This window comes from Gasterosteus aculeatus, chromosome 3 (genome assembly GCF_964276395.1).
Source record: "Gasterosteus aculeatus chromosome 3, fGasAcu3.hap1.1, whole genome shotgun sequence".
Taxonomy (NCBI): Eukaryota; Metazoa; Chordata; class Actinopteri; order Perciformes; family Gasterosteidae; genus Gasterosteus; species Gasterosteus aculeatus.
This window is the reverse complement of record NC_135690.1, coordinates 17,788,729-17,798,804: the sequence shown is the minus strand read 5'-3', so window position 1 is coordinate 17,798,804 and position 10,076 is coordinate 17,788,729. Positions and strand designations below refer to the sequence as shown.

General features: G+C 44.9%; 1 protein-coding gene across 2 annotated transcripts; it reads right to left on the bottom strand.

Moving 5' to 3' along the window:
• Positions 1-431: 431 nt before the first annotated feature.
• On the bottom strand, positions 432-9,997 carry mapre2 (microtubule-associated protein, RP/EB family, member 2). 2 transcript variants are annotated; one of them, XM_040171236.2, is made up of 8 exons: positions 9,886-9,976; positions 6,169-6,298; positions 4,348-4,475; positions 3,652-3,797; positions 3,300-3,516; positions 3,027-3,175; positions 2,378-2,536; positions 432-1,911 (listed from the first exon to the last, which is right to left on the bottom strand). In XM_040171236.2, exons 2-8 carry the CDS (start codon positions 6,288-6,290, stop codon positions 1,813-1,815), a joined length of 1,020 nt encoding a protein of 339 aa, XP_040027170.1. In that variant the 5' UTR covers positions 6,291-6,298; positions 9,886-9,976; the 3' UTR covers positions 432-1,812. The 2 variants fall into 2 exon arrangements, with proteins under 2 accessions (XP_040027170.1, XP_040027171.1); XM_040171237.2 differs by lacking the exon at positions 6,169-6,298 and having other exon boundaries at positions 9,886-9,997.
• Positions 9,998-10,076: the final 79 nt, after the last annotated feature.

Here is a 10,076-nt window from a genome sequence, read left to right as displayed (position 1 = left end):
AAATTTGACTCATCCACGGTTTGGTTTCAAATCAATGTCTTAAAAATATATATAATGACCAGTGTGCAAAGGATATTTTGGTCTCAGTAAGAAACTGCATATTCCCAAATTCAAACCGCTCTTTGTCCACATAAGACCTCAGTGACAGCTGGTATTTCCATAGCAACTATAAATAAATATAATGACAAACGGCATTGGTTTGCTCCTCTGAATTAAAGGCAAAGAACTACATATATAACCTTAATAACCCAACCTGTCACTTTAAATATAATGCAACAACCCAATAAATCGTGGATTTACCAAAATGTTTATAAATGCACCAAATTTAACAGTAAATTCTAACTTCCGGCTGCAGCAGATGACTTAAGTTCTACTTAAGTTCTTAAAATTGTGGCGAGCTCTAGTTGGAGTAACGTGACAACACTCCCATGGACTCGAAACGTAATTTTATTACAGCAAATTCATCCGAATCTCAACATCTTCAAAATAGCAGGTTAAACATACAAAAAGCTCACTTAACATACTTGGTTTTTTTTTATTAAATATGTAAAAAGCAGGTCAAGTTATTCACAAATAAAATGCACACATGCAACACGTTTTTTGGGGAATGCATAATGAGTGGGACGTGAAAAAAAACAAAAAACATTTACCATTCATTAATTATTGACAGTACATGTTTACATTCTTTTTCATTTACATAATAATATATAACTAAAGCATTATGGTGCACTGCCAAGTTCAATATTAGTAAATGCAATATTAAGAAAGGGTATACGATGTACTAACTGGAATATAGCATGGCAAATTACTCAGTGAACCGACTCTTCCTAAAACCTGTGGTTTAGAAACAATAAAAAAAAGACTTTACAGAACTTTGAAAATCTGAACAGACCAGTTGTCAAGTTTTCAGCTGAGGTTTCTAACTTAAAATGCTGCATCATAATAAAACTAGTCCACAATAGCGTTTCTTCCCTACGTTTATGGCATTCCAGGTCAACTACATCACCAGACTGCCCTGCGTGGTTTGAATAACACATTGTTGATTATCGGAAATCTCGAAAAATTTGCGAGGACAGTCGTCAAACAGTCAAAACTTGGCATTGTACTACATTGTATTCACAATTCATTGACTGTACCGTCCTCCTTCGCCAGGATGCAATGCAGAACCTCGCACTATTTCTAAGGCTTAACAATAATAAATATGGTGAGAGTCTACGGACAGATTGTCCAATACAGAATCAAATGTCAGTGCAACATATGAAAGGAGGTTAAATAAGAGCTACTACGAGCCCTTTCAGGGCTTTGCTTATTGCGGTATTGTGATTATTATTTTTGATATGCAAAATAAAATAAAAAACTAAAATGAGAAGGAGAGAAGTTGGGAAGTTAACACTTTGCACTGGCAGGTAAACAGTTACCCGTCTAAACTTCAGCGTTTCATCACGTCTACTGTAGGATTTGACTTGAGTTTCCGCAGACACGCACCCACAGACGCACACGCACACACAGTCCCTTAGAAACTTCTGTGATGGTCTGAGCTTGTTCCGCTGGTGGAGGTTATTACCACTAACCTTCCCCAGCAGTTCACCACGAGGTCACGAAAAACATTGAACAGTGAGCAGAGGGATACAAAAAATGACGATTAAAAAAAAAACTGCCGTTGCTTCTACTCAGGATGTTTGCTTCATGTGCTCAGTCTTAAAGAGAACAAAAAAGGAAAACCATGAGGGAAAAAAAAAGATTCAAAATCCTGTAACAGTTCTCACATATTTAAAAAAAGAGGGGTGTCGCTGCGGTGAGAGATGGTGGCGGTCAGTATTCATCCTGCTCCTCCTGCTGATCATTCGGCGCCTCCTCGTGGGCTCGCTGATCCACTTCCTGTCCGTCGCCCTCAGCCAGCTCTGCTCCCTCCTAAGGAAATATGAAGGGGTTAGATGGCTTAAGATTGAATGCTACTGAAGTCTGCTCCTGAAAGAGCTTTAGTTCTCTGCTCCAACCAGTCGGTCCAGCTAAAATTTCTCTAAATTCCCCCAGGCTTGAATGATGTGTTGCTGGCTGTTCTGTTCGTAGGTCCCCTTCGTGTTCAGTTGAGCGGAAATGCCATCATCAATAACTGTCACTGTGAGATAACACGTTACATAACCTCATATATATATATTTATATATTTGAATGGCATGTGAAAGTCTGTGGGCTACCCTAGACATTTAGAAGGAGGCTCATGTTGGCGACAAATGATTCCCCACCAAGGCAGGTGATCTCATTCAAAATGCACAATTAAATCCATACGATATTACCACCAGGGGCAAAATGCCATTCATGCTGCAAAGAAACTCTCCCCAAATCCCTTTGGGATCCAAAGAAGCGCCGCGGACTCACCTGTTCGTCTGTAGCGTAAAGGACCTCCATCAGCTGATCGACAAACGGAGCGTTTTCTTCCCCCTGGTCCTGGCACAGCAGCTCCACCTCTCGCAGCTTGCTGAAGTAGTAGTCCCTCTCCTTCTCCACTCCTTCCAGTGCCGACTTTAATGTCTCCATCTACGGCAGAAACAATGTTTACAGTCAAAAAACATTTTTAAAAAAAGGACAATGTGGACTTTGTTTAAAGACCAAAGGCAACAGATAAGCACAACAATCAACGAGACAAACAAGAGATAAAGACGCACACACGTCACATGAGTCCTCCACAGTAAATTACTTACTAGATTGTTCTATGGATTGGAACTCAACTGTCATCTTATCGTTGTTCAGATAATCTCTCAATCAGTCATTTGTCCAATTAAAACTAGTAAACACTCATTTGGTAGCATTTTAAATAGAATACTTTGGGCAATCAAGTTGCAGAAGGACTTAACAGAAACAGGTTGGATCGCACAATGGAACAATTGCATGTTAGATCTTGTGTACAGGATAAATTACGTTTATTTAGACATTCGTCTTGTATTTTGACTCACAAGGAATGTAAACAAGACTACATCAGAAGTCAAAAACAGATCAATAAAAAAGGAACGTAAAGGCATGAACACACCTGCTCGGTAAGATGAGTGACCTGTGCTTCCAGTTCCTTCTCTCCTTTGGCAGGAATCGGTGTCGCAAGTGCAGGGATCTTTTTGGCGGACGAAGGTCTGGATGTCGGGGTTGCGATCTTGGGGGTTGTGGAGCTCGACCTCGACGCTCCTGAAGCGGGCACACGGGGTGTTTTACTCGGGGATACACAGTCATTCCCTCACAGGGAACTACACAACGCGTCTGTTCTCAGAGTTGGGAAGGACTCAATGAACCTTCCTCCCGAGGGGCTCACCTGCAGTGGGGGAGCTGGCTGCATGGTGGGACTTCTTCGGCAGGTTGAAGATCTGCTCACCGGGGTCAGGTGGGGGAATGGCATCCTGACCCTGTCTGGCTGCAACTGGGTCGTACTCTTTACCGTCGTAATTGGCATCAAAGAACTTCTTGAACCACTGGATGAAATCGAGATTGTCTTGAAATCTGCCTTTGACCAGTTTCTCTACAGGAATAATCTGAAACGAGGGGGGCGAGGAGAGATTTAAAAAAAAGGGTAATTCACTTCAGTTTACTCGAAGCAGATAAAGTGTGGAGCAGAAATGCAATTGTAATTATCCTGAACAAGGTCCGAGCGTCATTGAGAAACTCACCTTGTCCACATTCATCCGTTTGAAGGAGGCCTGCAGCAGTTTGAAATTGTGAATGTACTCGTGCTCCAATTTAGCTTGAAACTTGACCTTCTTAAGACTGATGCAGCCAGGGAAGAGCAGATCCATGAACTGGCAATACGCAGCTCCTGCAGACGTAACTAAATGTTAGTTCAGTACATAATCCCTTGCGTGGAAAGTTCAAAGACTTGGGACAGGATTTAACATGACGGGAATAAAAAGAAGAAGACAAAAAAGCACAGGGACTGCAGATCATTGACCCGGTTTCCTTAAAAAGAAACTATTTATGCAGATACTTGTTGACGTGGCTAATATTAACTGAAGCCTCGTTAGGCCTTTATCCTTTTCGAAAAGAGGGCAGCAAACTTTGTGATCGAAATCACATGAATCCAACTAGAGAGCACACACAGGTGATCTGCACCAAACAAGCCGCTTTACATGGTCAAAGCGAGAGAACACTGCAAGCTACAAGTTTATTTATAGACAGCTATCTGCTAGAAAGGCTAGCAGGTTTCCACAGGTTGCTTTAGCTGCCAGCTTACACAGAATGAGTTGACCCCCCCCCCCGCACTACAGGCAAAGATGTAATCTCTTAAAACCTGCCTCCCGTCTGAAACGGCGCCGTTGGGCAGAGGGAGGAGTACGGGGGGGGGGGGCCGTGTTTGGTTCTCCTCTCACCTGAGGAGAGCTGCTCCACTTTCGTGTAGTTGAGACTGACGAGATCGTTGACCCAGGCAGTGATGTCATGCCTGCTCATAGTCTCCTGGGTTATTGAGGTAGAATATACGTTGACCGCCATCCCCCAACTGCAACAGAAAAACCACAACATTTAAGAAGAAAAGCAACGTGCCCGGATTAGAGCAACCGTTTCAGTTCAGTTATCGAATTGGACACGCTGAAAATGTGTTTTCGTGTTGCTTACTTTGAAAAAAAAAATTGTTTCTTGCATTTAGTGTGAAACGGATTGGTGTAAATAGTCAGAAGGCAACAAAGTTGGTTTAGAAAGATGTAATTTTTCCTGCTTACTTCCAGGACACACGCCCCACTTACACAGAGGACAATCAGGGTCACACAAAAAATGCATAACCGCAGAAAAATGCTTCAGGGATCTCAAACGTTGATCCTTGGCCAGTGGATAAATGCATAAAATGGGTTGGGGGTGGGGGAGTAGGGAGGGGGGGCTCATTGACAGGGTTTCCCACACAGTGATCATACTTGACCAGCCAAATACATTAGAGACCACAAGGTGCCTTTCCATTCAGTTTTTAATTAGTGGTTTATTTGATCCCAATCAGAAAATGTAATTAGTAAATCAATCAATTTACACGACAACACGCGGATGCCTTCATTTTTTTCCTGCAATGTAAAAATACAGAATGTTTGTTGGAAGTCGGCCCTTCAAAGCCCACAAACTAACTGATGTGTGTGTGTGTGTGCGCGCGCGCACTGCAGGGTGTGTATTTTAGTTCACATGTACATGACAAAGAAGTACTCAGTAATATTTATCCCAAACCTCAAAATCAAGTTTGCAATCATCTTTAATTCCCTTCACAGTGCTGCGCAAACCAGCTCCTCTTTAATGATAAAAATAACACCGGACAGCTGCATTAAAAACACACGCACGCACACACACACACACACACACACACACACGCACACACCCTTCTTCACCAGCTCATGGCCACTGACATCATCATCGACAAATCATCATCATCATCATCATCATCACAACCCAACGTGCACGCAGGGTGACAACAAACCCCCGCGCGGTCAAGTCGGGCTATCTCAGCCGCACAGGAGCAGCTTCCTCCGGGAGGCGAGAGAGGGAAGGGGGGGGGGGGGGTCTCATGTCAACAAAGCGGATGTGTGTGTGCGCGCTGCTAGCATGCTTTGTTAGCCGGGCAGCGGGGCTGATGTCTGGGCTCAGACAGGGTGTGTGTGTGTGTGGTCGGTCCGGGGGGGCGGGGTGAGGATCAGGCTTTGGACTGCAGGTTAAAAGCACATTAAAAGCGCCACCTACACAAACACACACACACACAGAGACGTGTGTGCGTCGTGAGGCGTCATTGTGTAGCTGTGTCATGTCACGACGGGGATCCACTAGCGGCGTGTTTCCCTGTCATTAAACGAGCGATCCGCTGCTAGCGAAACGTACCACTGCGCACCGCACACACACACACACACACACACGACAACATTACCGCGGGCGCTCGCTATGTTTTTGGCCTCCTCACACACACACACACACACACACACACACACACACACACACGGCAACAGACGGTGCGTTAAGCTAACTTAGGCCGTGTCCGGAGCGCTAACATGACAGGAGACAACACGGGGGAGACGATGGCTGCGGAGCAACAGAGGAGGAGGAGGAGGAGGAGGAGGAAGAGGAGGCCGGAATGCAGCTCTCCGTCTGCACCAGCGTTCCGTCTTTAATGATGTTACACATAGAAATGTACACGGGACGGAATGCGGATCAGTACACAGATTTACCTGTAGGCGCGCTCTCCTCGCACCGTATTTTTCCTGTAAGGAATGATGTTGGTTCCGTTGTCCGGGACGATGTCGTTGTTATTCTCTCCATTTGGGGAAAGGGCTTCGGTGGGACCGGGCATTTGGGTGTCTAAAAATGTTGGAACAGATACTCTGTTCTCTCAGCAGGCCGGGAATAAATTACAGAGAGAGAGGAAGGGAAAAAAAAAAAAAAAAACGCCAACAGGAACGATGCAAAAGCTGAAGCAGAGCCGCGCCTGCGGGTCTCGTTCCCTCCGTCTGCTTATTCCGCACAGATCGCTGCCCCGATGACGTCGCTGCGCCCTGCACCACGTGACCGGCGGGGCTGGCTGCCTGCTCCTTCTGGTGGGCTATTTCAGCACCACCCGAATTACATTTCGTCGCCCCCGCGTGCACGACGGCCGGTTTCGGATCCAGCAATGCACCTCGGCTCCTCGAGATCCGGTCAACCGGGACGATTATTATTTATTTGTAATGATTATATATACACATATATGTTTTGAAAGGAATGCAGCGCAAACCAGTTTCACCTTGAAAGTAGTCATGTGATTTCTGATGGGGGAGAGAAAGCAGATCCTGACACGAATGGTGCTGATGAAATGATGACGCAACACATGGCAGGCGGAAGTGTGATGAAAATGAACCGCATTAGCTAATCCATTCATATAGATTTTAAAAAAACGTCGAAAGGGCGATCAAGAAATCTGTATCACAAGCAATTTACATCATTTATTAAATTGTAATTTGCAGCACAAATCCACTGATTCAAGCTGTTGAAATGTGAATAATATTGTTTTTTGAAGGGGGCTCTGGAACTTGCATTTCTATAGACCAATCAACGAATCGTTAATATAACAATCAGAGTAATCCATAATTAAAATAACCTTTGTTAATCCTGTCCCAAAGCCCGAACCGAGGGATAATCAATCAATTTCTAAATTTGAGGCGCATTCAATTTCTGTCTAACCAACAAACCGATCAGCAACCTCACATTTGTGTTGCAGCTTTTGCTGAGCAACAACTAATTGTGAGACGGGCGACATATCAAAATACACCAAGAACTGCCACAGCCCTAATATTGGAATATCTGAAAGTGTGACTTAATGACAAACATAATCGGTGCGAAGGTGTGCGTGGGACGGCCGGTGAACGGGCATGATGGCAAACTGATCAAATGACACAGCTCCATAACAACAGAGCCCGGACAACACAGCTGGGATGTTTAGCTGGGAATATTATGCATGAAGAAGCAGCCAATCACTCGGGTCTTGTTTCACTTTTATCCTTATTTCGTTGCGTTATGTTCAAGGTCCATTACAGCCCGTTACATTGTGTATACAATGTCAAACACACAATGAAATGCAAGTCTAGACTGAGATCAATACAAACGATCCATATTGCACAACCATCAGTCCAAAGGTGAACCCACATTGCCAGTAACGCATGAACATTCATTTTTAGGTGCAAGCCGTTTGTGCCGTGAGTTTCTTACACGTGGTCACAGGGTGATTATTGTTTGAAACATTTATTTTTTGCACTGCCTCTGTGGAAGGCCTTGAGAGTGCTCATCAACAAAAGGTTTGAGGTTGTGTGAGCTTCCTCCTGTCAAAGGGGTGAATAATATTTCAAACTATCCAGCAATGCTTTAGGGATTTCTTTCCGAGAGGTCAAATCCTCACATCATTGGGTCAGTGTGCTCACTGCAAACAGTTCCTCTGGTGCCACCAGCAGGCCGGCCGGGGGCACTTTTAAACCCACACATGAGGAACTTCTACACAGAGCCCACAGACTCCTGATTTCACCCCCGCAAACACCGCCCGATTAATTCAACCCAGTAACAATGACAACCATGGTGATCACTCGTTTTTCCAGTTAGTTTTACGTCTTTATGGTTATTCAATCACTGTAAGTACAGTGGCAGCTTTAAGAAGATGCTTTCTTCTAAAGCTTATTTCAAATTCCAACAGTGTGAAATTATGTCCATAGCGCACATCATTGTGTTCTTTTCAGCTTAAAGTAATCACAACAGAGCTTTCATAAGTGGCATGTCGACAAAGAGGACGCATGTGCCACAGGTTGCCTTTGATTGTGACTGCAATAATTCACCTTTAAATCAAAATGTGCATTTAACGGGCCTCGAGCAGCAGGAGACGGATACGGTCCCACATCAGGGGCTCGACACTTGACGGAGGTGAAGCAACGGGTGTCCTGAGAAAAACATTCAGACTGTGCAGCCCAATTTAATATGTGAATACTGGACCACGTAGGTGTGAAACACGTCTCCTGCAGGCCTGTTTTGGAGAGAAGATGTCCTTCAAATCAAAAAATAAAAACCAAAGACATCACCTAACCATCTTTAAGGCTAAAATCATCTCAGCTTTGTTGTTTCACGAACTGTTGAGTGTTAAAATACAACGTTAATCCAGCTCGGATTAAATAATTGTGAACATAAAAAAGGTTATTGGATACCAAAACATCCACATAACATAAGACTTACAATACCACGAGGACGGATTTTACAACGAAAAGTAATCTACCAGGAATGTGCACTTCAACATATTTAACTGGCCCACAAAGTGCATTCACAGTCGAGTGGATTTCTACCTACTTTTTTGGACCGGGCGTCCAAAATAAATTGGGATGCTGCGTTTTATTCACGTCCATCTAAACGTGGTCTCAAAGGTCTCAAGACCGTTGAACTGGAACTTCAGCCGTTGGATAGAATCAGCAACCGCTGAGCAGAACGAACTAAATGAAACGCTGTGATTTAGGGGGAAAAAAAGTGACCCCAAAGATGCCGCAAACGTCAAGAGTCATTGGGAGTTGAAATGGGGGGTCAGAATTGGTTTATCAATCAATGAGAGCATCAGGCGATGTAATAAATCAACAGGCTACTTCCACATCAGCACTGGCTGATCCAGTGGGGGGGTGAAGGATGGCAGCTCCACCCGACATTCAAAAAACATCAAGGAGGTCTTTGTTACTCGGCTGGTTAATGGTCGCCTGGTATCTAAGAGTACTAAGAGTGCAGAATGTGTTCTAAAGAGAGATCAGACTTATTTGTGCAAACATTTTTTAAGGGGGGGAACCTCATGCTTAAATATATGAAGGCAGGGGGGGGGCAGAGAAGGATGGATTTAAACCAGCCAGTTGGCACATGAGTCTTAAGAAAAGTTTGCTTTTGCCAGTTTCCACCCCAGACAAAAGACCCCCCCCCCCCTCTTCTTCTTCTCCTCATGTGCATCGCTCATGAGCAGCTTTAAGTGAAGGAAACACGGGACCCTCTTTGCTCATGTGTGAGATTCCACAGCAGCTAACCCGGTTAGCCGCCGAGTGAAGCTAACGCCGCTTCGCCTCGAGAGTGACAGTTAAATGAGAAGCGATGAGTGGAAACAGACGACAGTGAAACAACGGCAGAACCAAATAAAACCATGAATGGGTTTTTTTTTTATCGGCGGAGGCGCTGCTTGCAGTTCGGGTTCGGGTATTTTCGTAGAGCTAGCCGTCAAGTTAGGGCGAGCTAATTTTGGTCCCTGTCGACACTCGGCGAGAGTGGTGACATCCGACATACGGGCAGCGCTCGCATCAGCGCGCGGACCGGCCACACGCGCCGGTTTACAACGCGAACCCGCCGTGATTGGACGACGCGAATTACGATACACACCGAAACGGGTGGGGAAAGCAAACGAGACTCACCAGTGAACTCGGTTCCGCAGGTTATTAGGTGTTTAAAAAATGCTCCTTTTCCGGCTGAGTCACCCCACCCTCAAACGCCCATTCTCGATAGACGATGAGCGGAAAGAGGGCAGCTGATTGGACGACCGGTCACCGGCGTCGAAGCTGATTGGTCCACTGGGGACTTCGGTCGTAAGTTGCACCAATCACGG

Coding starts and splice junctions, on each gene's coding strand:
- mapre2 (XM_040171236.2), bottom strand. CDS start 6,290: ATGCCCGGTCCCACCGAAGCCCTTTCCCCAAATGGAGAGAATAACAAC. Junction 4,476..6,168: donor CGAGGAGAGCGCGCCTACAG/GTAAATCTGTGT, acceptor TTTCTGTTGCAG/TTGGGGGATGGCGGTCAACG. Junction 3,176..3,299: donor AGCCAGCTCCCCCACTGCAG/GTGAGCCCCTCG, acceptor TGCCCGCTTCAG/GAGCGTCGAGGTCGAGCTCC.